This window comes from Gorilla gorilla, chromosome 6 (assembly GCF_029281585.2).
Source record: "Gorilla gorilla gorilla isolate KB3781 chromosome 6, NHGRI_mGorGor1-v2.1_pri, whole genome shotgun sequence".
Classification (NCBI taxonomy): domain Eukaryota; kingdom Metazoa; phylum Chordata; class Mammalia; order Primates; family Hominidae; genus Gorilla; species Gorilla gorilla.
The window spans coordinates 147,997,642-148,025,089 of record NC_073230.2 but is presented as its reverse complement, the minus strand read 5'-3'; the positions used below and the strand labels follow the sequence as shown (position 1 = coordinate 148,025,089).

General features: G+C 43.4%; 1 protein-coding gene across 5 annotated transcripts in view; it reads left to right on the top strand.

Annotated features, from left to right (window-relative positions):
* The window catches only part of KIAA1549 (KIAA1549 ortholog), a 150,419-nt gene that overhangs the window by 65,739 nt on the left and 57,232 nt on the right, over window positions 1-27,448 (top strand). For all 5 annotated transcript variants that reach the window (XM_063708795.1, XM_055393204.2, XM_055393203.2 and 2 more), the window contains exons 3-10: window positions 3,636-3,724; window positions 4,800-4,977; window positions 6,998-7,128; window positions 9,017-9,200; window positions 11,034-11,093; window positions 12,352-12,500; window positions 17,041-17,218; window positions 21,688-21,872. In XM_063708795.1, the coding sequence (XP_063564865.1) occupies window positions 3,636-3,724; window positions 4,800-4,977; window positions 6,998-7,128; window positions 9,017-9,200; window positions 11,034-11,093; window positions 12,352-12,500; window positions 17,041-17,218; window positions 21,688-21,872 (1,154 nt within the window). The remainder of the gene's footprint in view (window positions 1-3,635; window positions 3,725-4,799; window positions 4,978-6,997; window positions 7,129-9,016; window positions 9,201-11,033; window positions 11,094-12,351; window positions 12,501-17,040; window positions 17,219-21,687; window positions 21,873-27,448) is intronic.

The following is a 27,448-nucleotide window of genomic DNA, read 5'->3' as shown; positions in this document are numbered from 1 at the left end:
CCGAGGAAAGAAAAGTAAAGTGACTCTTTGCTCTTATAGGTCCCTGTAAATGCTACTTGGGTCCCGAGGAAAGAAAAGTAGTGACTAGATATCCTCTGAATCCAGTCTCAGCCTTTGGTCTCCTCCCCACCGCAGCCTGCGTTGCTAGCAGACCGGCCAGCAGCTTCCCTTGCAGTTGCATGGCTGCTGTGGCTGCGTGAAGCTGGTGCCCACCTGAGGGCATGCCTGAGAGGTAGACTGATTTCAAGGGTCATGTCCCGCGATGGTGGCCCGCTTGGTCAGGGTCTCTGCATTTTTCCTCATGAGACATGACAGGTGTGTGTGGTCTCGAGGGTCATGACTGTGTGCTGAACCACAGCCTGGTGGTGACGAGCAGCCTGTCCTCTGTTTTGATTTTGGTAGGAGTGGAGGACAGAAATGAAAAAGGGGACGAAAACGGCAGAAGAGGTAGGGAGGAGTGGGGTGGAGTGGACCGGGAAGGAGAGGAGCAGAGAATGTGGAAGGGGGAGAAGGAGGAGAACACGCTGGGTCTTTTCCTCTCTGTGGTCGGGGTTGCTGGGAGCCTCTGCTTACTGTGACAGTGCCACATCCCTCTGAGCAGGTGGGAGCGAGGATCCTGATGGCAGGTACACGTCAGTGATCAACACCCTACCTGTGGGAATGGCTTTGGAGAATGAGGCCAGGACAGCCTTTGCTCCCCACACGCCAAAGGGAAACATTCGTTATTCCACATGACAAGTAATGATTGGGCACCTAGTATGTGTGAGGTGCTTCTGGAAGCTTCTAGGGATATACAGATGGGTAAGACACGGCCCTCCTGTGAGCAGCTCAGGGCCTAGAGGGTGGTACTGAGCCACAGAGTAATAGCGGTTACTGTGGAATTCTCCAAGAGTGGCTATTTGGGATAATCAGAGACGGGTTTGGAAGAATGTGAAATTGGAGATTCCCACAAAAGGAAAAGTAGAATGTTGTCATCTGGGGATGAAGAGAAAGTGTCTTCTGGGGGAGGAGACTGTCATCATGGCTGGAGATTAGGCATTGTGATGGGAGGAGCAGGTAATTATGCTTGGAAATGTGGTTGGAGCAACATCATGAACTTGAATCTCAAGATTAGAGCAGTCCAGGGAAGAGGGAAAAGAGTTTCTCATGCTCATGATACTTTTCTTCCTTCTTACAAAATTATTACAAAGTAGGTACAAAATTGTTACAAAGTGGTCAGTTGTAAGCAGCTTATTTAAAGAGTCACTGAAAGCTTCTTTAGGAGTCCTCATAGCTGGATTTAACTTGTACACTTAATGACATTTGGTGCCTGTATTAGGTATCCATGTATTTTTAACAGCTCTTTGGAGTAAAATTCAGCCATTGTTAAGTACACTTGAACAGTTTTTGTAAATGTCCAGAGTTGTGTGTAAGTGTCCATGCTGTTAAATTGTGTCTTTTAGCGGAGATAAGTGCCATTTTTGTTCCCAGTGATACTTTTGACCCAGAGGAAGTATCAGCTCATTTCTCACCTTCGCTGAGGTTGGACCTTGCTGTCCTTCTCATGGTTATCCGTTAGTGAGAGAGTGTGGCGAAGGGGTTGAGGTGACTCCGCGTACCCCTGAAAGGATTCTTCCTGTGTGCTCTGTGATGATGAAGCGGAGCCACTCTGGGTGCTGGGGGTCTGCGATGGCGGAGGAAGCACTTGCCTGCACGCGCCCTGGGAGGCATGAGCCGCGCTTCCACCCAGGGCCTTTCTGACCCTGTGCTGCCTCTGGAAGTCTCTGTCACCTCTCTTCTCTTAGCTCTGGGAAACATTCATTTAGGAAAAGATCTGTAAGATATTTGTTTGCTGATGATCCCTTTTCCCAAAGACTGGTGTCCTCATATCCTAATGTTGCAGTTTTATAGCTTTCTCAGATTCCCTGGAGAAAGTGGAGGTCATGGTGGTGGCTGTGGGGACTTTGCAGAGTGGCATTTAGACCGATGATGTCTTTAGCTGTGTGGGGCTGCTTACAATGTGTTCTTCCTGCTTTCCTATTTAGGGATTTTCTGTTTCTGACTTCCCATTCTGCCTCTGTTTCCCCCGAGTTTAGCTCTTGCCTCCCTCCCTCCCCTCCCTTCCTTCCTTCTTTCCTTCTCCCTCCTCTCCCTCCCTCCTCCTTTTCTGTCCCCTCCTCCTTCCTGTCTCCCTCCTCCCTCATTTCTCCCTCCCTCTTCATTTCCTTCGTTAAATAAGGCATCTTTGCTTCTTTCCACTCTTCCCCCTTTCCTTCCTACTCATTTTATCTTTCCCTTTCAGATCTATAGCATAGTCCAACCCACTTGGAGCCTATGTGGGCCATGCGGAGTTGGCTGCTGGTGTGACTCAGCAAGGTGGTTGGGGGCTGTGGATTTGTTCCAGTGGTCTCATAAACTAATAAAGGAGCCTCCACCCACCTTTAAAAAAAATTCAGATCACTGATTCCTAGAAAAAAACAATCAAATATAACTTAAACATTTGTGTTTTAAAGAATGAAGAATACAGAGTGATTCTGTCTCCACTTTAAAAAATTAAAATCAGGAAATGGAAAACAATGATAATATCAAGTGTATTCTAATTCTGCATTATGGGAAGTTGATGGAAGAGGAGAGAAAAAATAGGAAAAAGAGGAACACGCTTACTAAATACTGAGAGACAGGCTTACTTATTAGTATAGATTTTTAAATGGAACTTTTAAAATATGAAAACAGTCAAACAGAACTAGGCTTTGGTTATGAGAAATATTTTATTTCCTACATAAAATTTTAATATGTGGGAATTGTGGAATTTGTTTTTCCCCATGATTAGTGGTAAAAACTCTTCACCTTTGCCTTGAAACATTGGGGTAGGAGACCTCATTTTACAGAGGAAGATGTCATCTGGTTTTGTTGAGTAACATCTTAAGGCCTTTAAAAATGTTACTTCTGGCTGGGTGCGGTGGCTCACGTCTGTAATCCCAGCACTTTGGGAGGCCGAGGCGGGTGGATCACAAGGTCAGGAGATCAAGACCATCCTGGCTAACATGGTGAAACCCCATCTCTACTAAAAGTACAAAAAATTAGCCGGGCGCGGTGGCAGGCACCTGTAGTCCCAGCTACTCAGGAGGCTGAGGCAGGAGAATGGTGTGAACCCGGGAGGCGGAGCTTACAGTGAGCCGAGATTGCGCCACTGCACTCCAGCCTGGGCGACAGAGCGGGTCTCAAAAAGAAAAGAAAAATGTTCCTTCTGAGAGCTTTTAAAGCCTCATGTTTTGTTGTCAGGGACATAGCCAAGAGACAGCCTGGAATTTGTCCAGGTGAAAATGAGAACTGGAAGCTCCTTGTCCCCTGGCTGGGTCATCACTGCTGATTCCTGATCTAACCTATCTGGGGCAAAGAGGGTTTTCTTAGTGTGTTGAGCTGATGCTATGCAGAGTTGACCTGGTGTCTTCAAGGTCCCCACTGCTGTTCTTCTCCAGGTAGTTAGCAGCAACTAGATCCTTAACCCCTGTTCTGTCTTGGTCTGGCCTTTATTTTACAAAAAGACTTTTGGAACTGCTAACACATTTTGGCACAGTGCTGGGGTCCAGAAGTCTGGTGTGTTTGTTATTCATAATGACATGAAAATTCATTTGGTGGTTTGCTTTCATTTGCAGTGCTGGCCAGAAGAGCCGTGCAGGAGTACATCATTACAGCAATCAAAGAAGTACTGAGGATTCACTTCAACCGTGCAGTGGAACTGAAGGTGAGTCCTGGCGGCTCAGGAGTGTGATGTCTGGTGAGACTGGGGCTGATGTGAGAGCCCCAGGTTAGAGGCAGGTGATTTCGGCCATGGAATCATTCTATTTCGTCTCTTCCCTCCTGTCTATTCCTGGTTAACTCCTGCTCATCCTCTGGATCTCCATTCCACCATCGCTGCATTGAGGAGGTCTTTCCTGATCCCACATGAGGTCAGGGTTAGTCCTTTAGGGGATGTGTTGGCAGAGTTGGAACAAAGGGCTCTCAGACCAGAGGCAGCAGTCTGGGGTGACAGCCTTCATGATTTTACTTCCCTTGATTCACATGAAAGGACTTGGATTCGTGTTTAAATTAGACGTTAGACTGAGTACAGGTGCATCTTTCTGGACATTTGGTAGGCTAGAGATGGAGATCCAAATCTTTTAGACTGGATCCCATGCCGGTGCCACTTCTCCTCAATGATCCCAGAAAGCCACAGTCCATCTAGAGCAGAGCCATCCGGAACCAGAACCGCGCCCCACGTGTGGCGATACAGCAGTGAAATGGGGCTTGTCCAAACGGAGATGGGCTGTGGGTGGAAAATACATACCAGACTTGAAAAATGCAGTGAAAAAAGGAGGGTAGAATATCTCATTAATAGTGTTTTGTATTGACTTCATGTTGAAATGATATTTTAGATATATTAAGTAAAATGTATTTAAAATTAATTTCACCTGTTCTTATGTTTTTTAATGTGGCCACTAGAAATTTTTAAATTGCTTATTTATTTTGGACAGTGCTGCTCAATAGGATAAGTACTCTTGTCTATGTGTTTTAAATACAACAAACAGCTTGAATGCCCTATAACTCATTATTCAGTTCGTATTCCTGACTGTTCTTTCTTGCTGCTCTTATAATTTTGTGTTGTTTTTGCAAAGGTTGGCAGAGAGTAAAAGCGGTAACTAAAATAAAATTTTGATTATCCGTGATGCACTACCCCTTCATTCAAAACTACCAGTTTTTTTAGTTTATAATTTTTTATTTTTGTATCTAACACAACTTCCTTTAAGTTTGAATTGTCTTTGTATTTCTTATTTCCCTAGGTTTATGAACTATTTACTGACTTCACTTTTCTGGTAACATCCGGTCCTTTCGTTTACACGGCAATATCCGTCATAAATGTGCTTATAAACAGTAAGCTTGTCCGTGACCAGACTCCTTTAATCCTGTCTGTGAAACCTTCTTTCCTTGTGCCAGAGTCCAGGTTCCAAGTTCAAACAGGTGAGACAGCTCAGCATAGTTGTTTTTATTTGTAAAAAGAATTTCATTTTATTTTTTTATCTTTCTAAAATATTGGAAATCATTTTTAGAATTTATTATTATGATGATGACTTTTAGAGACAGGATCTCAGTCTGTTGCCCAGGCTGGAATGCAGTGGTGTAATTATAGCTCACTGTAGCCTCAAACCCCTGAGCTCGAACAATCCTCCTGCCTCAGCCTCCTGAGTAGTTAGGACTAAAAGTGTATACCGCCATGCGTGGCTAATTTTTTTTTAAATTATTTTTTTAGGCCAGGTATGGTGGCTCACACCTGTAGTCCCACCAGGTGGGAGCTGAGGCAGAGGAGGTTGGGAGGCTGAGGCAGATGGATCACTTGAGTTCATGAGTTTGAGACAAGCCAGGGCAGCATGATGAAACCCTGTCTCTACAAAAAATAAAAAAAATTAGACCAGGTGTGATGGCTCATGCCTGTAATCTCAGCACTTTGAGAGGCTGAGGCGAGCAGATCACTTGAGCTCTGGAGTTTGAGATGAGCCTGGGCAACATGGCAAAACCTCATCTCTACTAAAAATACAAAAATTAGCCAGATATGGTGGCATACGCCTGTAATCCCAGTGACTTGGGTGGCTGGGGCAGGAGAATCACTTGAACCCAGGAGGTGGAGACTGCAGTGAGACGAGATCGTGCCATTGCACTCCAGCTTGGACAACAGAGTGAGACCCTATCTCAAAAAAAAAAAAAAAAGAATTTAAGAAACATTATGTTTTGTAGAGATGGGGTCTTCCTAAGTTGCCCAGACTGGTCTTGAACTCCTGGGCTCAAGCGATCCTCCTGTCTTGGCCTCCCAAAGTGCTGGGATTACGGGTGTGAGCTACCACACCCGACCTTATTATTTAACTTTTAAAAGTGTTTATAATTATGGGAAATTTCAAGCATATACAAGAGTACATGGAATAGTTTAACAGACCACCGTGTACTCATATGTCTTCAGCCATTTTTCCGTTCCTAGCCAGTCTTGTTATAGCCACACCCCCATCTACCATCTACTTCCCCTCCTCTTGTACTATTTTAAAGTAAATCTCGGGCATCGTATCATCTCGCCCACACATATTTCAGCCTATATAGCCTCTAAAAGATAAAGACTTTAAACATGTATAGGAAGTTAACAGTGATTTCTTTTCTTTTCTTTTTTTTGGAGCTGGAGTCTTGCTCTGTTGCTCAGGCTACAGTGCAATGGCGCGATCTCTGCTCACTGCAACCTTTGCCTCCCGGGCTCAAGCAATTCTCTTGCCTGAGCCTCCTGAGTGGCTGGGATTACAAGCACCCACCACCATGCCCGGCTAATTTTTGTATTTTTAGTAGAGATGGGGTTTCACCATGTTGGCCAGGCTGGTTTCGAACTCCTGATCTCAAATGATCTGCCCGCCTCAGCCTCCCAAAGTGCTGGGATTACAGGCGTGAGCCGCTGCACCTGGCTGTTAACAGTAATTTCTAAATATCATATTTAACTTTTCATTGTGGACATGTTCAAACATTTACAAAAGTAGAGAGAGTACTAAGTCTATATATACCCATGGTTAAGCTTAAAAAAAATTTATCAACATCACCAATTTTGTTTCATCTATCCCCCATGAACGTTTTTGTGGACACTAGAGTGTTTTCAAGCAATGCCAGATATCATGTCATTTCACCCATAAATATTCAAGAATTCATCTACAATGAATTTATATATGTTTGAAATGTTTCCATCCATTGTGTCTTTTGATACTCAAATTCTTATCTTAGATATTTTTCATTTTAAAATGATACCAGTCACCGTCACATTGCATGTCTTCATTTACTGCAAAGTTACTTTTTACATTTCCATGAGAAAATACGTAGAAATGGTACATCACAGTACTTAATCCCATACTATGGATGAGTTAGTTGATTTAGATACGATGTTTCTCTCTCTTGATTCCTTAATACTTCAGAAGCACAAACACCTCATTTATGGGACTTTGATGGCTTTTCTTTTCAGTACTTCAGTTTGTGCCTCCGAGTGTGGATACTGGCTTCTGCAACTTCACCCAGCGCATCGAGAAAGGCCTAATGACAGCTCTCTTTGAAGTGAGAAAACACCACCAGGGAACGTATAACCTCACGGTGCAGGTGAGAATATCACTGAATGCAGAGCAGAAGGCTTTAGCCCTTGAAGGGGAAATTGTTCCACATTGTTTAAGATGTGCTTAACTCTTATTCCCTCCAGTGGCGGAAACCCAGTTTACGTGAGTCGGGATTGATCTGTTCCTGTGGCGTAAGGTCGGCATAGCGTGCACGGGCTGAGCATCTTTGAGGGTTGCAGAGTAGCTGATACCCAGGGAGCTCAGATATGGTGAGCTGAAGAAACATGACCGTATTCAGGAAATTCAAGAATTACCTAGAAAGGAATGGTGTCAACCTAAATATCCAGTGGGGGAATGCCTACCCATACTGTTGTTTCCATATAGCTACTAAGAACGGGAGTTGTACGTATCATATGGAAACTGCTGATGTTTTTATGTTTTTTTGGTTTTTTTCCCCCTGCATTCTTTCCTCTCTCTTTCCAAAATGGATGTTAAAATAGATTTTGGTGCTCCTGGATCCACTTTCCATGTTTCTTATTTTTTCCTCATATTTTCCATCTCTTTATTCTCTGTTTTTACAGATTTACTAAATGTTGTCCTCCAAGTCATGAATTTAGTCCTTAGCTGTGTCCATTATGTTATGCAATCCCTCTACTGAATTTTTAAGCTTTTTGTTCATTGTTCTTTGCTCCATTTTCATCGTAGGCTTTCCTGCGATGATGCAGTGTCACCTTAAAAGTCTCTGAGGACGTTAATTAGAATTGTTAAAATGGGTCTTCTGTTTCCTAAGTCATTCCTGTTTTCTCTGCAGTCCTTGCTCTGCGTGTTGATCTCGGTGCTTTGCTTTCGTGCTGTTAGTTTCTGTAAATCTGGAGACTGTTGGTTTGTTGTTAGGAATGAAGAACCAAGTTGTTCGTTTTAGTAGCTGGCACAGCTTTCCCCTTGAGCTGTGGGGATCTCTTTCTACGTCAGCTCCATCTCCTGGTGGGAAAATTCATCGGAGCGCTGGGTCCGGGGCAGAATATGTCAGCGTGGGCTTCTCTCTGGGTGCAGTGTGTGGTCAGAGACAAGCAGACAGGGAACACCCTCCTTCCAGCATCTAGATAAAGAGGTTCTTCCTAGGGGACGGGGCACTTTAGTGTGTGTCTCAGGGCAGAGCTAGCTGCGTTTTCATTCATTTTCTTTCCTTCTTCGGTGTGCACAGGAGTTATCTTAGCCTCTGCCCACCTTCTTGGTTAGGGCCCAGACCCACCATAGTCCTCTTAGGCAGGAGTTTGTTTTCCTCAGGAGGCAGTCTTGTTCTGGGTGAGGGCCTGGCTGCTGCTAGCACCTCTGTCGGCCTGGGTGTGGCAGTTAGGAAGGACGGAGGAGGAAGGCAATACACTCAGCTCTTTGGCACAGCCTTGTAATTAATTATACTGATTACCACTGTGTAGCCTGCTCTTGGTCTCATTCCTGCTGATCTCTGCCACAGACCCCCTCCTGGTCGTCTTGGAGAGCGTGGCCCTTGGCTCTGCTGCAGCCCATGCTTGTGTATGTTTTGGATTCTGGCTTTCTCTGTTCTGGTTTATATCAATCCAATCCCATCCTTTCTTCATCCCCCAGAGGTTTGACGGAATCTCTAGTTTTCTTCCATTCTCAGTGCTGTTGTGGATTTATTCGCCTTTGTTCAGCTTATTGTTATTTCAGTGGCATTTGGGGTGGGAGGAGCTGTACATGTGCTCAGTTCATCACTTAATGTAAGAAACATTTTCCATAAACTGAGCAGTTAAACTCTTACAAAAGGGAACCAGGTTAGAAAGCCAGTTACGTTTCCTTTAAAAACTTTACCTCCTTTAAAAAAATCGGTGAGAGGACCTGTGAGAGAGAAATCATGGTTAAGCTTTCAGCAGAATGTTTTATTATAGAAGCTTATTCTGACTTTATTCTTTCAGATCTTGAATATCACCATCAGTTCCTCAAGGGTGACTCCTCGGCGGGGCCCGGTGAATATCATCTTTGCGGTTAAAAGCACACAGGGATTTTTGAATGGGTCGGAAGTGAGCGAGCTGCTCAGAAACTTGAGTGTGGTGGAGTTCAGTTTCTATCTGGGATACCCAGTGCTGCAGATCGCAGAGCGTGAGTACGGCCCTCTTGGACATGCTGGGGAGGTGATGGCGGGCATTTTTGGTGGAAGACCTCTTCTTAAAATTTTTTTAGTTTTTTAAAAGACTTGATTTTTTAAAAATTATTTTTCCATAAGGCATTGGGGTACAGGTGGTATTTGGTTGCACGAGTAAGTTATTTAGTGGTGACTTTTGAGATCCTGGTGCACCCATCACCCAAGCAGTATACACTGCTCCACATTTGTAGTCTTTTATCCCTCCCCCCGCCACTCTTCCCCCCAAGTCTCCAAAGTCCATTGTATCATTCTTATGCCTTTGTGTCCTCATGGCTTAGCTCCCACATATCAGTGAGAACATACGATGTTTGGTTTTCCATTCCTGAATTATTTCACTTAGAATAATAGTAAAAGACTTGATTTTTTTTAGTGAAGTTTTTGGATTCACAGCAGATATGATCGGAGAGTTCACAGATTTCCCATATACCTCCTGCTTCCGCACGTTCATAACCTCCATTATCAGCATCCCCCAGCACAGTGGCCCATTTGTTACAGTGATCAACCTGCATTGGTTGATCCTGCATCATTGGTTGAACCTGCATCATCATCCATAGCCCATAGTTTACATTAAGGTTCACCCTGGGTGTCGTGCATTCTGTGGGTTTGAACAAATGTGTAATGACATGCAAATGGCATGGATTCTCCATTTTAGTATCATACAGAGTATTTTCACCTGGACCACTTTTTTTCAAATGAAATATCTGATTTGAGTGCCAGAATATAAATCTGATAAAACTGGATTCAGGCCAGATGGGTCTGCAGAGTCCTGCTCACCCACCGTGCCTGACTTTATTATTTGGAGAGTAAAAGGGTGCTATGAAAAAGTACACGAATTCTGGAAAAGGCATAATTTAGGGAGCACGAATCTATGGTTGTCAGAGCTTAAGGGCCGCAGGAAAGTTTGACTACAAAAGGGTAGCAGAGGGCAGTGTTTTGGGGGTTGTGAAACTGTTCTATATCTTCATTGTGGTGATGATTATGTGAATATATACACGTTTATCAAAACCCATAAAACTGTATACTGAAAAGAGTGACATTTACTGTGTAAATTTTAAAATAAAAACAATAAGTGAAAACACGAAACCTTTCTTCCTGACTGAAGCAACTAGCTTCACAATGCAAATGGAGGCAGGAAAGGGGAGACGTTTATTTAAAAAAAAAAATAGTAGATTCCAGAGTTGAAATCAGGCCAAAAAATTCCAATTCTTTTTCAGAATGAAACAACCAAATGGCCTAATGATTCGTAGTGTATTTTAGTGTATTGTTAATTAAACTAAAAAGAATAACTTTACACAAGTTATTCTATATGAAAGTAGACAGAGATAAAGCTGTTATTTACAAAGAGCCGCTTTCAGTTGTGCTCAGTGTGTGTATGGCTAAAATGAGGATGCTGGACGGCGGGGCACACTGGCTCGTCCTGGGCAGGTCAACGCGTGTGGTCACTTTACCCTGAGACCTTGCTGGGAAAGCCAGGGCTCTGAGGGGCACGGTGTGAACATGCATTGCTGTGGAACAGTGACATTCAAAGGAGAACTTGCCGGTGACCTCTCTGTGAAGCAGTGTCCTGTGACATAGCTGGAGCTGGCCCTTCTTTTCTTTTTATCTCTCTCTTTTTCCTTGAGACTAATGTGTTCAGAAATTGCTACTGTCCACGTCCTCACGCTAATCTGACATTTTGTTCTTTCACATTTAGAGCTAAATAATAAAGACGATGTGTTGGGACTTTGTTGTAAACATGGCTTTGTTTTTACAGATATTTTTCTCCTTCCCTAATTCTTTCCCTTTTGTAGCCTTCCAGTATCCACAGCTCAACTTATCTCAGTTGCTGAAGTCCTCTTGGGTCAGAACAGGTATGTTTAACTTATGTAATATTTTGGGAACTGTAAGGAGAAGAAGTCTATGCAGGCGTATTGAGAATGATGCTGCCTTTCTTGTTTCCTAAATTTAGGGCAAAATGTACCTTACATTCTTGGCAAAGAATGAATGAGAAAGGGATTCAAATTTGGCTGTGGGAATGTATCCCACTGAGTTATAGAGCAAAAAGGACTGACTTTCTTTAAAATTCATACATCAAGTTCAGGGCAGAGTCTAACGGGAACTGACAATCTTCTGACCCAGAATAGGGTGAGGTTTAGAAGCAAGGATCTCTCTCTTGTTTTATTTTTTTTTTCTAAAAGTGTTATTTGTTTAGTTTAATAGGGACAAGCAGGGTGGCTTGGCACCTGGGAAGCTTTTTTTTTTTTTTTTTTTTTTGTCTTAGGGGAGTGGGTCAGATATTTAGAGGTATGGCATTGCAGTTGAAGGCCTTTCTAACCTAGTGCACAAAAGTCTGAACAGTAGTTACATACTCACCAGCTGTCCAGTGTGCATGCAGCACAGGAACTAGCTGGGCACGAGAGAGCATGTGGGGTAGTGATAGTTGCCATTCACGGGGTTCCTGCACCTTGCAAGTTCTCCTTGCCGAACACACAGCATCCCACATCAAGGCCCTATCGCTTTGCATGGTGCCATCCGTGGTCTTTTCCAGATAATTTCTATAGCAATCAAGTAACTTGCCCATGGTTGTATCTCAAAGAAAACTTAAACCAGTTCTGGTTGAAAAGCACATGCTCCTTCCTCCCAGACCACACTGGCAAGTGATTGTCTGTTGAGATCATCTTGTCTGAAGTAGATAACTAAAGATGGGCAGGCTTCCTTTTTTCAAGTTAGTTTGTGAGTCCAAGTCTCAAGGCAAGATAATGAACTCACACCAATTCCAGAAGTGTTGAGATAAGTGCAGACAAAATGTTTGATCTTGTGTAGGCGCCCTTCGCGCCAAAGCTCCTGCAGTGCTGAGTTCCTGGGACCTCTGGCCGCCAGTCTGGGTAACACTGAGAGCTTGGAGCTCTTGTGGGCTGTATTTCCTGGACTCTCCCCATTCATGATCACTTTTTCTCCTTTTGATGTTTCCTGTCTAGGAATTGGCATTTTATGGCAATCTTGCATTAATTTCAAATACATATGCGCGCGCGCACACACACACACACGCACACACACACACACACACACTCACTGTTTTTTTACTGCTGACTTGTTTTGGGTGCCACGTATGTTTTCATTTAAATGTAGTTCTCCTGGGCGTCGTGGAGAAGCAACTCCAGAATGAAGTGTTTCAAGCCGAGATGGAACGCAAGCTGGCCCAGCTGCTCAGCGAGGTTTCCACCAGAAGGCGGATGTGGAGAAGGGCCACTGTAGCTGCAGGGAACAGTGTGGTGCAGGTACTCCACATCAAAGGAGGAGGGGAAGGAGAGAGAGGGAGAGAGACAGCGCTTGCGTGTGAGTGCACACTCCATCTAAAACCCTGTATTTTTATGCAAATGAGAAGTGCCATGAGAAATTTCTGATTTCCACTGATTGCTATATTGGGTAGCCGCTGAATCTGGCAGCATTTCAGTTCAACTGGAGTCTAGACAAATATTTACCAAGCCCATAGTAAGTAGTAGTATAACAATAGACCTTGTGGAGCGGAGCAGAGCAGAATTGTCTTACTGGGTTGCCATATCATCACAGGACCTCATTTATCAAATAGTAGTTTTTAATTAACAAAAATGTAGCCTGTTTGATAGAATGGTCAGTGTTATTGATAGCATCATAGCGATAAATCATTCAACTGGAAGAGACCATAGGAGAGCAGATAGAGGGAGACGTGCTGCCCTCTGCTTGAGCATTTCATCTTCTCGGCTTCCATGGTATTATGGAGTCATCACTTTGGTTAACATTTTCAATTTCATTTTAAAATTTATTTTCTGAGCAAAATCACCTCTCTCTAGAAATTACATAGCCAATTAGAGAAATTTTGAAAAACACATGTTAAAAAATGTGTTAAGAATAAAGTGAAAATCACCTAAAATTCAACCAACCAAAGAAGATCACTGTAAACATTTCAGCATATTTCATTCCATTCTTTTTTCCCCATGGATTCTCTATTAACCTTTGGATGACACTGCATACATCCTTTTGTAGCCTCTCTTCACTTGAGCTTTTTTCTTTCTTTCTTTTTTCTTGAGACAGAGTCTCGCTCTGTCGCCCAGGCTGGAGTGCAGTGGCATGATCTCAGCTCACTACAACATCTGCCTCCCGGGTTCCAGCGACTCTTTTGCCTCAGCCTCCTGAGTAGCTGGTACTACAGGTACCCGCCACCGGAGACACCTGGTTGTCTCATATTACCCTAAATCTTCTTTACTTGGTAAACTGGCAGACAGGTTACAAAAGACAGATTTGTTTGAATTGAAATGTGACCCATTTAAAAATGCCCATACTCACAGAAAGTTGGAGGTTGGGGCTGTCATTAATTTCCATCTCCATATGAATTATGTGGATTTTTTTCTTTACCAACTGCTGACTTGTTGAACTACGAAAATGGGATATTTAGAGCTATGACATTTCAGAAACAGGAAACCAGGGTAGAACTCTGAAGCAGGGGGTGTGGGCTGGCAGGCAGTGGGTTAGAGGCATTAGAGAAAAAGACGCAAATGACATTGGCTGTGGGTTGGGGGGGGCGGGCAGGAGCTGGGAAGTGTTGCCTAGAACTGCATCATCGTCCTCTAGCCCTTTTACCAGTGTGTCCCTCACATCATTACTCTTTGTCCCCCTCCCAGAAATGTAGTCCTTAGGTTTCTAAAATAGTTCCTTTGCCAGATGCAGTAAGTTACAGAGAAATTTAAAAACTAATCACAATTGAGAGTAATCATTAAACGAATAAGTATCAACAAAGAATAAAAATTAGAATGAATTATAAAAGCTTTGCCTTATTCAACAATCCCTGGCTTCATAGAGCCCAAGGTCTAGGTGTGAGTTAACTTCTGCACATGAAATAGTTATAGGACACCGTGAAAGTGTATAATACAGTGCTAAATTTGACATGCAAGCTCCCTTAGTAGGCATGCAGGTTTGTAAAAGTGGCACATCCAGGCTAATGTGCCATCTGATAGATTGCTTATAAGCCATGCTCTGCTTCTCCTCCCCTTAGAGTGACCAAACATGAAGATGTAGACAAGGATTTGTGTACAGTGTTACGTGGCTGTTCATCAAAACTTAATTTGTAAAAGTGAAAATGTTGAAACAACTAGATGTCCAGCAATTGGGGAATGGGTAAATAAAATTATAGTAAATCTTTATGTGTTGGAATTTTATGCAGTCATTTAAAAAAAAAATTAGTGAGTGGTATAGAAAAATGCTCAAGTGGGCTGGGTGCAGTGGCTCACACCTCTAATCCCAGCACTTTGGGAGGCCGAGCAGGTGGATCACTTGAGGCCAGGAGTTCAAGACCAGCCTGGCCAACATGGTGAAACCTCATCTCTACTAAAAACACAAAAATTATCTGGGCATGGTGGTGTGTGCCTGTAATCCCACCTCTTCAGGAGGCTGAGGCATGAGAATCACTTGAACCTGGGAGGTGGAGGTTTCAGTGAGCTAAGATCACACCAATGCACTCCAGCCTCGGGGACAGAGTGAGACTCTGTCTCAAAAAAAAAAAAAAAAAAAAAAAAAACACTCAAGAGAGGCTACAAAAGTATGTATGCCGTGTAATCCAAATGTTAATACAGAATTCATGGAGAAAGAATAGAAGGAAAATGCTAAAATGTTTACAGTGATTTTCTTTGGTTGGTTGAATTTTAGGTGATTTTCATTTTATTCTTTATATATATTTTTTGCATGTGTTTTTCAACTTTAATTGGCTGTGTAATTTCTAGAGAGATGTGATTTTGCTCTGAAAATAAATTTTGAAATTGAAAATGTTAACCAAAGTGATGATGACTCCCATGGTTATAAGGGTTCCAGATAGGAATCTCATAGACGGTAGTCTAGAAAGGATACTGGGATTAGATTTTCTTGGCTTACTTTCTGCCTGGACATCTTAGTCCATTGATGTTGCCATAAAGGAATACCTGAGGCTGGGTTTGTAAAGAAAAGAGGTTTATTTGGCTCATGGTTCTTCAGGCTGTACAAAAAGCATGGTGCTGGTGTCATGGCGAGGGCCTCAGGCTGCTTCACCTCTTGCTGGAAGGCGAAGGGAAGCCAGTGTAGAAATCACATGGCGAGAGAGGAAGCGAGAGAGAGGGAAGGGAGGTGCCAGGCCCTTTCTAACACCAGCTCTCTCAGGAACTAGTAGAGCAAGAACTCATTACCTTGAGGACAGCACCAAGCCATTCATGAGGGATCTGCTCCATGACTCAGATACCTCCCATTAGGCCCCCCCACCACCATCGGGGATCACATTTCAACCGGAGAGTTGGAGGGGGTCCAACATCCAAACTGTAGCACTAGACAGACTTGTAGAATCTTTAATCAAGGTGGGTATCACTGGATTTTGGGGACTGTGATTTCTAGAAGAAGAAACTATACTTTTTAAATTTATTCGAACTTTAAAAATGGAATAAGTAGGTACATGGGTAGAGAGACAGATGGATATAATCTACTTCCTTTTCAGTAGCCCTTGGATAGCATTCCATTCTAAAAGCTAATAAAAAATTAATCACCACTGTACCGTTGTCAGGGAGGGAGTAGGTGGTTGGGGAACAGAAGTGGTCAGGAGACTGGCTTTGAAATGGCAACCAGAGGGCAGGACAATGAGTCCTTCTCAGGACGAAGCATAAAGAACAGATTGTTGAGGGAAGAGGGTTTGGACGCGTGTTGTTAAGGATCTTTAGACACGATCTGGAAGAAGGAGTTCACAGTGAAATCATGAAATTGCTGATCTGCCAGAAGTTTCCCGTGGTGAAGGAGGGGTCCAGCAGCTGTGTCCAGAGCACAGGGCGGTGTTACAAACCCATACATGTGGACAGAGAAGTAGCAGCTGCACGTTGCCAATGGCAAATGTAGAGACCAGCAATTTAAATGGCACATGTAAAATAAGGAGCTCGGAGCCCTCACTGATCCTTTTCTCAGGACAGAAGTTCAGGGTTTTGCTGGCGTCTAAAGGGGTAATAACATTGTTGCATATTGTTAGAGAAATAGAGTGAAATGAAAAGGTACGATATGTCAAGTGTGCTAGATTTTGAAATAAGGGCATAAAAAACTGCCTTTTAACACCAGAGAGAGAGAAGTTTTGGGATGAATCAAAGTATTATTTGACCCACAAGATTATGAATTTATGAGGTTTATTGTCCATAGACCTGTGGTGGGTGGGGGTGATTTTGTCCTCCAGGGTAGATCTGGCAGTGTCTGGGGATGTTTTTGGTTGTAACTTGGGTGGTGCAGGGTGGGGGTACCTGGTGGGTAGAGGGCAGGGATACTACTAACCATCTACAGTGCACCCCATGTCAAGGGATTGTCAGTAGAGCAGAGGTTGAGAAGCCCCACCCTAGAAGAATGAGGAGGAAATACCAATAGGCTGAAGAAAGGATTGGGTAGGACCATTAATAGTTTCAGAGAACCAGGGATGTACCTAATCCTACAGTTAATGTTGAGAGGATGATGCTCTCTTATGACGTGGTCAGCACATCAGAGATTGTGGGGATGATTTTAGACCACCTGGACTCGCCAGCCCTAGTTCTGTGCAGCCTCCCTGCCCCTTTGCCCCAGAAAAGATGTAGAGCGAGATGAAGCAACCTGTTACTCCACACAAAGGAACTCCCCACTGTCCCTCTTCCCATCAACAGAGAGCACCATGGTGATTCTGGGCCCCTGAATGGCTTACGGAGCTTATTATGAGGATTGGAATAAATCCTGAGTGACACAGTCAGGATTCAGCAACCTGAGAGAGGGCATCTAGAAACATGAGCTTCTGCAATGTGAATGGTTTCTGCTGTCTTTCAGGTGGTAAATGTGTCGAGGCTGGAGGGAGATGACAATCCTGTACAGCTCATCTACTTTGTGGAGGATCAAGATGGAGAAAGACTCAGTGCAGTCAAGTCTTCAGACCTGATTAACAAGATGGACCTCCAGAGAGCAGCCATCATCTTGGGTTACCGAATTCAAGGTGTCATTGCCCAGCGTAAGTGCCTGAGGTGTTGTCGTCTGTGCTGTGCTGTGCTGTGCTGTGCTGTGCTGTGCTGGGCTCCAAAGCCAGGCTCGTTCTGACAGTGAGCTCTGAATGTAAAGCATTCCGATGTGTGTATAACCCTGATGGTGAAGTGCCAGTTGTTAAAATTCATTCACCAAGACCTTCTTTATTTGGATTTCAATTGCTTGTAGGTTTAGCCTCCACTGCTGTTTTTTCTACCTAGCGTTTTGTAGGTGGGGTGTTATAATGATTTATAGTACATCAACTTTAATATCTGTCCCTCATTCCTGTACTACTTCTTATTTTATAAATTTTGTCTGAGGCAAAATAATGTGTTTGCTCTGTATTTATTCCAAAATCTTCTGTGTCATATTTTGAACATTGGCGGGGACAGTGAGTCATGCAGGAAGCTGGGAGGTGCACCCTGAATTTATTGGCTTCCTTCAGGGTCTTTTAACACAAAGAAGTCCTTGATCCTTCCCCTTTTCAGTCCTGTTTCTCTCCCACCTATCCTCACGTCACTCCACAGTGTAGACAGAGGTATTTTGAAGTTTCTTTATTATTGTTGGAAGGTTTCACTCCTGCCTGCCTGGCCCTGGCTGCTGTCAGTAGTTTCCTTTCCACCTCACAGATTTGTTTGCTTTTTTTTTTTTTTTTTTTTTTTGAGATGGAGTCTCACTCTGTCACCAGGCTGGAGTGCAGTGGCGTGATCTCAGCTCACTGCAACCTCTGCCTCCCGGGTTCAAGTGATTCTCCTGCCTCAGCCTCCCAAGTAGCTGGGACTACAGGAGTGCACCACCATGCCCAGCTAATTTTTGTATTATTAGTGGAGACGGGGTTTCACTATGTTGGCCCAGATGGTCTCGATCTCTTGACCTTGTGATCTGCCCGCCTTGGCCTCCCAAAGTGCTGGGATTACTGCAGGTGTGAGCCACTGCGCCCGGCCCCACCTCACAGATTTTGAGTATTTAAAATTGAAGAAAAAGGAGGAACATGGAAGAGTGTATTTTTCTAAATAGTCCTTTACAGTGTGAATCAGATTCCTCTTTTTTTTTTTTTTTTTTTTTTTTGAGAAAGGGTCTTGCTCTGTCACCCAGGCTGGAGTGCAGTGGCTTGATCATAGCTCACTGCAGCCTCAAACTCCTGGGCTCAGGTGATCCTCCTGCCTCAGCCTCCTGAGTAGCTAGGACCACAGTCACCACCACTACACCCAGCGATTTTTTTCTTATTATCTGTAGAGACAGGGTCTTGCCGTGTTGCCTAGGCTGGTCTTGAACCCCTGGCTCAAGCGATCTTCCCTCCTTGACCTCCCAAGGTGTTGGAATCCCAACCATGAGCCACCACACCTCTTTTAATGTCAGTGTTTTTCCTTTATGATCCTGCAAGCAGTCTTGGTAAGAGAATGGTGAAACTTGCTCCCAGCAATAAAAGGAGAGGTAAATGTTTAGAGGGAATTCAGCATCAGAGAATACAGAAAAATCTTTATGGAGAACATGTAGGAGATAAAGACAATTTTTAAAAAATGATAGCTTTTAAATTATCCTTGATAGTAGAAGGTTTTTATGAAATCTGTACTTGTCCCTGGAGACCAACCAAGATGAGAGCTGATGGGCATAATTTCTCTATTTTATGGAAGACGATGGGAGAGTTTAAGCAAATAATAATTGGCAGTTTGTGTTTGTGTATGTGAGATATGATCACATATTGATGTGTTCTCCTCCAAAGCAGTGAGCAAAAAATAACAAAAGCACTTCGTTACAGTTCTTCATATATGCGATTCCTGATTGTAGGAGACGTGCCCTACTCCAGCCAAGCACTTGACATTTTAAACAGCTAATTGCAATAGAATATGGGCACCTTTCAGATCTGATCTTGTACCTCTTTTCCTCAGTTTTGTACTGAAAACCACGTGGGTAAAGATCCTGGGATCTCAGGGCTGGCGACTGAAGGAAGCCTCAGCCAACACCAGGGATAGCCCAAAGGCAGCCCCAGGACACTGGTGTCAGGGCCCAGTTTGATCAACCTGTGCCTCATCAGGGTTTTCCTAGGTTAGAGTAAGAAGAGGGTAGGTGTGGTGGCTCACACCTGTAATCTCAGCACTTTGGGAGACAGAGGCAGGAGGATCATTTGAGCCCAGGAGTTCAAGACCAGCCTGGGAAACATAGCAAGACCCCATCTCTACAAATAATAATAATAATAATAATAATAATAATAATAATAATAATAAGCTAGCTGGGCATGGTGGGGCATGCCTGTGGTCCCAGTTACTTGGGGGGTCTGAGGCAGGAGGATCACCTGAGCCCAGGAGGTCACGGCTGCAAGTGAGCTTGATTGTGCCACCACATTCTAGCCTGAGTGATAGAGTGAGACCCTATCTCAAAAAGAAAAAAAAAAACAACCACACCCACAAAAGAACTAAGAAGAGTGTCCAGTTGGCTCAGCTTCTCAGTTTGATTCTGTCCCTACTTCTATATTGTCTGTTGCTTTTATGCAAAATGAGCTACATATATTAACTATATTCAGCCCAAATTAAAAAACACAAGTTTTTCACACTTTGTTGCTTTTTACCACATCCCATGCAGCCTGTGCTCTAATCTGTGCTTTTTTCCCTGGTACATTTGATTTAGAATGCTTGCTCCCTCCCTTGCCACTCCCTTAGGTGTCTAAACCCAAAGTTAAACCAGCACCAAAAACCCTTTTTGTTATTACGTCTTTGAGCAGATACCTTTTGATCCCATAGCAGGTGTTAACCATCATAGGGTATGAAAGGAGCATAAGACTTAGTCCCTGCCCATGGCAACTAAGATGTTTTTGAAAAGACAAGATTTGGCGTCAAGACCGGATGAATGAGTGCAGAAGCGTAGCACTTCATTATCCATTTGTATAACAGGAAGCATTTTAAATGAGCAGTAAGGCACCATGTGCAAAACAAAGAGCTAGTGAAGGACATTAAGTGGCCGAGGAGTTGAAGTGCAACTGTCCTATGCCGTGAAAGAGGAGTGGGGGCCGGGTGGGGTGGGTGTGGCAGCAGGGTGGGGAGTGGCGGATCCAAAATGAGTAAGATTTGCTTCGTGTAAAAGTGGACAACTGGTAGCTTAAATAATGCCGTTTCGATGAGTCAGTTTCAAAGGTTTAGGGAGAGACACAGGTGGGGCAATGAAGGCAGTGCCTATGGGATGCTTATTAGGACTTCAGTTTCCAAATTAACACAGTGAAGCTTCACTTTGGAAAACATAAGGATCATCTTCCTTCTTTTTTTATTGCAGTAAAATATACATCAAGAAATGTACCAATTTAACACTTTTAAATGTATACTTCAGTGGTATTCAGTACATTCACAAGGCTGTGTAACCATCACCACTATCCATTTCCAGAATTTCATCATCATTCCAAGCAGAAGCTTTCTATGAGTTTTTTTCTAGATACCTCATATAGGTAGAATCATACATTTTGTCCTTTTGTGACTGGCTTGTTCCATTATCATGATGTTTTCAAGGTTCATCTGTGCAGCAGCATGTATAGAATTTCCTTCCCTTTTAAAGCTGAACGATATTCCATTGTATGGCTATACTACATTTTGTTCATTCATTCATCTGTGGATGGGCATTTGAGTTCTTTTCGTCTTTTAGGCTGTCGTGAATAGCGCTGCTACGAACATCAGCATCTCTTTGTCATTTTTCACTGCTGAAGGGGAAACGACCAGTTGCACTGGTGCGCATGTCGTATCTCCTTACTCTGTTTTGCTTTGTGTTTGGCACTAGTGCAATATGAAATTATTCGGTGATTCATTTACTTGATCATTTCTCCTTTCCCCCACTAGGACTTAAGCACCTCAAGGCATTTCGCTTGTTCATGGTTGAGTCCCAACTTACAAACTGTGTCCAGCACACTTAATAAACATTTGTGAACATGAGAAACTTGGAGTAGTGAGGGAAGGGAGAAAGAGATGAAGGGTTTTCTTCCATAAACTCCTAGTTGAGATGCATGTGCTTTATGTGATCTAGGAGGGTGTGAGTCCTGCGGTACTTGATGCAGCGGGCAGGACTGTGTTCTGGAGACACAGCTGTTTTTCTCTCCACTTTTGAAGAGAACTGCCTTTGTACAAAGTTGTGCAGAACCAGTTTTGGTGTGGAAATATCCTGCAGTGATAAGTTACGGGTGAGCTAGTAGAATAAACTGGAAATCAGGAGACCTGGAATTAACTGAGCTTTGCCATTAATTCAGCCATGTACCTTTGGATATATCCGTATGTCGTTGTGATCCCTGATGTATTCTAGATGTAACATTGTATGTTGTGTTTCTCTGCTGGTCACATTTCCTGTCATCAGGAGATTAGAACCTGGAACCAGCTATCTTGAGCTGGAATGTCAGGGACTTCTGAGTTTCTCGTAGAAGACATGTGCAATCTAGTGCATGAGTGAAGAAGGAATTATTGAAAGACCTTTCTTCCTTGTCTGTAGCTGTCGACAGGGTGAAGAGGCCATCTCCGGAATCCCAGAGCAACAACTTGTGGGTCATTGTTGGCGTGGTCATCCCAGTGCTGGTGGTGATGGTGATTGTTGTCATCCTCTACTGGAAACTATGCCGCACGGACAAGCTAGACTTTCAGCCTGACACTGTGGCCAACATTCAGCAGCGTCAGAAGGTAAGGGGCAGCCTCTTCCCCCAGTGTTCCTATAAGCAGTTTTGTGGGGCAGGGATAGGATGAGTTTGGGCTCTTGATACTGAAAGATGAGGAAGAGGGAGGGCTATTATGGAAATCTTCTGGCTTTAATAGTGGCATCGCTTTGCCTTTGTTTCTGCTTCCTGAAACCCTCCTTCTGTGGTAGTAGATACAGTCCAAGAATGTGAAACTGTATAAAAGCCTAGCCATGACATGCGCTCCAGGTTCTACTATGATTTTATTTTGTATTTTTTGAGACAGAGTCTGGCTCTGTCACCCAGGCTGGAGTGCAGTGGCGCGAGCTCGGCTCACGGCAGCCTCCACCTCCTGGGTTCAAGCGATTCTCCTGCCTCAGTCTCCGAATAGCTGAGATTACAGGCGTGTGCCACCACACCTGGCTAATGTTTGTATTTTTAGTAGAGACAGGGTTTTGCCATGTTGGCGAGGCTGGTCTCGAACTCCTGGCCTCAAAAGATCTGCCTGCCTTGGCCTCCCAAAGTGCTGGGATTACAGGCATGAGCCACCGCACCAGGCTGAATTCTGATTTATTTTACCCCTGGATATTTTCAGAGGATAGGAGCCAAGGCAGACTTTCTCAGATCTGTTTATCTATTTTGTGTACAACTCCATTGGTCAGCTGCTTTATTTTCTGTTCACCCTATTTGGAAGCCCACTTACCCACCTTGATCATTAAAAATGAACAATACATACCTTGAACATTTTAACTTAAAATATATGAATGGACATTTATTTGCCAATCCTTCAACATATCCCAAGTCTTGTTTTGTTTTGAGTGTTGGTCTACTGAGAGGAATCGTGTTTGGTCTTTCTTAAAATAAACAACACCCTTGATGTGTCAGTTTCAGGTTCCAGTTTGGGTTTCTTTAGAGAAGAGCAAAGCTACCTGAATGCAAAGTTCTTTTGATTTTTTTAATACCTCCCCCCACTCCCTATCCCCTACTTTTGCAGACTTTTGAGTTAATTCACTCACACCTAATTTGACAGCAGATTTTTTAAGTAACCCATCTTTCCTATGTCTTTCCAAAGCATTCAACTTAAGTGTTTATAGAAATAGCAATTTTCTTTTCCCACATATGTTTCAACAGTTTCCGTAGTATTCGAGGGTCACATCAGGTTTCAGAGCAAAGACATTGACTTTTGGTCAACATTGAGCTCACCTGGTGTGAGCAAAAACATGCCAGGCCTAGAGGAGCACTCACTAGTACAGCATAAGTATCGGTCAGCGTGTTTACCAAGGGAGGGGAACGTGGTAGTCAGTCCACTGTTATTAACAGTCTGCTGGGTTAACATGCACTCTCCGTGGGTCTCCCAGATTTGGAGGACTCATCCTGCTTTAAAAGCTTGATAAAAACAAGCAAAAGGCAAAAAACAAAGAATAAAAGATTGCCCTATTTATTTTTAAACTTTATTTTGGTTGTCTTGGGTATGAAAAATTCTGCATATTACAAACCTAGACCTGTCGAATGGAAAAAAAATATGCATTACTTTAAAATTTATTTTACTTTTGTAAAAGCAAAGAAAGAGTATTTGTCTTTTCATATGAATTAACAAAAAATGCAAAATATTTATTAAATTGCGAGCTTATGGCTATCAAGTACATGAAAAGCATTTTATACATTAATGTTATGTTTGTTGCCTATCTTTGTTTATTATTTACACAGTCTGCTAAGGTTCTTTTGTTGTTCTTGTTATACTGGTGAATGGCATGGGGAAACATGGAAAAAAAGTGCTGGGTATACTAAATGATTCATAGTGTGAATTTCACTGTAATAAGATCAACAATAGGTTTGGAAATGTTTTTGTTCTGTTGAAGAGTGTTGTTACAGAGGGAGTTAACCAGTGTAGACGGTTATGTATTTAGGTCTTTTATGGGCCACATTTCCTAATGTATACACTGCCATGGAAGTCCATCTATTATCTGTAACTTCAGTAAACTGTCAGAGGACAGCATCTCTTGGGGTCAAAATGGAATATTCCCCAAGCTTTCTCCTTCTCTCACTTTTACTTCCTAAACATTTTCAAGTCCCAGATGTGGCTGTAAATCAAATGGACAGAGTTTCAGATGGAACTTCCAGCCCTTAGAGCTGCTCTTTTTCCTCCAGGGCTGCAAAGACCTGCCCATACATCCTGACAACAGGTTTACAGAAAAGGTCCTGCAGGGAGGATTCCCCGAAAGAATAACTGTCTTCTGACACTGTTAGGAGGGCAAAGCCTTGCCAGTGTTGCAGAAGCTCAGTCGTGTTTTGCTGGCACAGGAACCCGCCCTATAGATTTTGTCATGTGTTTAAAATGGGAAAATGGTCTCTTCATTTAGTTTAAAAACAAATGTCTTTAGTTCATACGTGTTTCTTTTAAGGTCATGTGGCCATAGCAAAGGGCCTCTAGCCTCGTCCTCAGGGTAATGTGCAGAGATGTCACCCTCCCCTATGACTTCAAGAGCTCTGTCTCCTGCTCATGTGGCTGTTGTCTCTCTCTCCGTTCTGCTCTCACCACCTCCTGATGTGCCTCACCATACTCTCGGAAATCCTTCAGCAAATCCCAGAGCTGCAAACATCTGGAAACAATAAATCTGCTGACCTAAAATCCGCACCCCCCTTCCCCTCGTAACGAGAAGGAAACCTCTTCAGATTGTCTGGGAGTAGATTAATTTTGAAATATGATAGGAGGGAGAGGCCATTCTGTCTTGTTTTGAGGCACAGCCTTTGCTTATTTTCAGTAATAAAGAAGAAAACCCCATGCTTGCTTTTATCTGTATTCTCTATCTGTAGACTCAAGTCATCATTTGTTACTGTTGCCTAAAAAACTCCAGCCTGGATCCTCTTCATCATGAATGGCATTGGCTGGATGCCACTGGCCTCATGGAAACTTATTCCTTCTGATGGGGGATAGTCCACACCTCGTTACTGGTGTCAGACCAGAGCTCCTGACTGCCCTTGGTTGCTTCTAAAGGGCAGCACTTTGGGCAACTGGCTGGAGCTGCCTCAGGCACTGGGTGTCACTCACCAAACATTGAGCATTTGCTGTGAGCCACGCCAGATCCGGCTCAGTTACCAACACAAATAGCACACAATCTCTGCATTCCAGGGCTTTAGCAAGGGAGAAGGACGAGCCATCCGAAAGCAGACATCCAGGAGTATAAGGATGTCTGGAGAACACAGAGGAGGGGGGCAGCCCATTTGCAGTGGTGGGGTACTTCTACCTTCTTCAAGGAGGTGACACCAGGGCTGAAGCTTCACGGTGGAGATGAAGGCGGGTCCAGTGGGGGAGCGGAGGGCAGCTCAGGAAGCTAGAGCAAAGGTCATAAAAAAGGGCACAGCTGAAACCCAGGTGGCAGAGAGCCAGGCCCTGGGGGGTTTTCAGGACAAAGAAGGGATTGCAAATTATGCTGTAAGCAGTGGGCAAGCATTGAAAGGTTTTCAGCAGGGAGAGCAGCTTGAACACATTTGCTTTTGGAACGATCCCTTTGGGAGGCAGTATGGACAGTGAATTGAAAAGAGGCTCTGTGAGCATTTCGTTCCATCTCAGCCAAGGTCAGCTCATTCCCTATGGTTGCTGTTTGATTCTCTGCAAAGGTCGCCTGTCACACCTAACGTGTAGGTGGTCTCAGTTCACCCACAGCTGGCCGACCGTGCCGGGTGTCGCCTGTGGGTGAGAGAATCTGGGAGCCCTGCTCTCCCAAACTCCGGGACCACAGGGTTACGGGAGTGCCCGTGTGGGGCTGCACTGAAGACAAACAGATGGCAATAACTTTGCCTTGTCTTCACCTCCTAAATGGAAACAGCATGATGGTTGTGGTGACTTTTCACAAATGACATCAATCAGGTAATAAATGCTTACAATGGCACTCGCTACATGATGGCAAATTTTTGTTCAGACACTTTTGGGATTTGCTCTGTGTTTCTGTTGTCATCTCAACTCCTTCCCAGGGGCTCAGGCTAACCCGAATACTGTGGGCTTCACTGCGTTTTGTGCCACCTGGGCTTTATTGTATTTATGGCCCACGTGTTCACATTCATCAGGCGTCTCTCTCATTACTTGGCTGACCTGCCCACCAGTCAGTCTCCTTGGCTTGTTGGTGACGTATTCCGGTGGGGCACAGACACTGTGGCCTGTTCCCTCTGTGATATATTAAAGAGAGAAAGAACAAAAGAGCCATCCTTCTTCAGAAATAACTCGGTCCTAATATGAATATTGAACACTCTCATTAATCTTGATTCTTCTTTTATAAAATACTGATTAAACCTATGCTGCATGTGGGAGGGAGCTGGAGACATTGTATACCAGCCAGACTGAACTCTAGATTCGATTTTAAAAGAAGTGGAGAAACTAGAAAAAGTGATCTGGCAAGTAGAGATGAGACAAAAGAAGGTAATTATCTAAGGGAGGAGGGGCAGTGTTCCCTCTAGGTTTTCCTTCTGTGTGTAGATGGCTTTTGTTTTGTGCATAATACGCACAGACTGGTTGCCAAATTTCTATTGGTATAGAAGGTGATGACTCACTCAGTTTGTGAGAAGTGCAAGGATCTAATGGATGTATTTAAAGACGTTGGTCAGAATCAACAGTAAGCCAAGAGGACTTGTATATTTCATTTATGACACGTGCCGTTTTCTTGGTTACCCAGAAAAAAACCAGTCAGTTTGGTACTTCAGTTGAGCGTTTTGAAATTCATTTGGTCATCAGCTATTTCTTGAGGGACCCTGTGTCGCATCTTGTTGTTGACTTAACAAAATATTGTATCTGAATTCTTATTTATAACTCTGATGCCTTAGAATTCTTAGCTGTATATTAACTGCTCGATGTTTCATCAATCAATAGTAATAATAATGCTGTCAGCATCATTTGTAGGGTACTTTGGCATTTATGAAGCATTTTCATGAATACTGTCATGTTTCTTTCCTACATGGGCCCTGAGCATACGTGAGGGAAGACATTTAGGTGCCTAGGCTTGGGCTACGTAGACCGCCCTATAGAGGCAATACTGTTTGTATTTTTACGTTGTTCACTTTGGAGACCTCCACTTAGGGGAGGCCATCTGTAGGTCCTTTTCCAGTTTTGGTAAAGCAAACCACCTAATTTGTTAAAAACAAAACAAAACAGTTGCCCAGTCATTAGAGGCATTCACTTTCTTACTGGGAAGTATACCAAAAAGGATTTCAGCAAGGTTTATTAAATGATGGAGGTGATGATTAAATGACTGTTTAGTATATCTGTTTTCTTTCGCTTAGAGGCACCTTGTATGTAGTTAAATGAGGTGCTGCTGGGGTAAAAGCAACCCCATAAAATTGGAAATCGCTCCTGTTAGGATTTTTATCATCAGCTGTGAATAAGTGGCATCCAATATCAATTTTCTCAGGCATCTGAAAAAGGCTTGACGGATGGACATTTGAGAATTATATAGATGGATTAGTATTTCATTTCAAGATGAAAATAATATTTATAATTATATATTTCATAAATTAGGACCGCATGTCAAAGTCTGAGAAAAGAATCATCTTAATCACACAGAATGGATTTTTTAATTTGCAGGAGGGTTACCT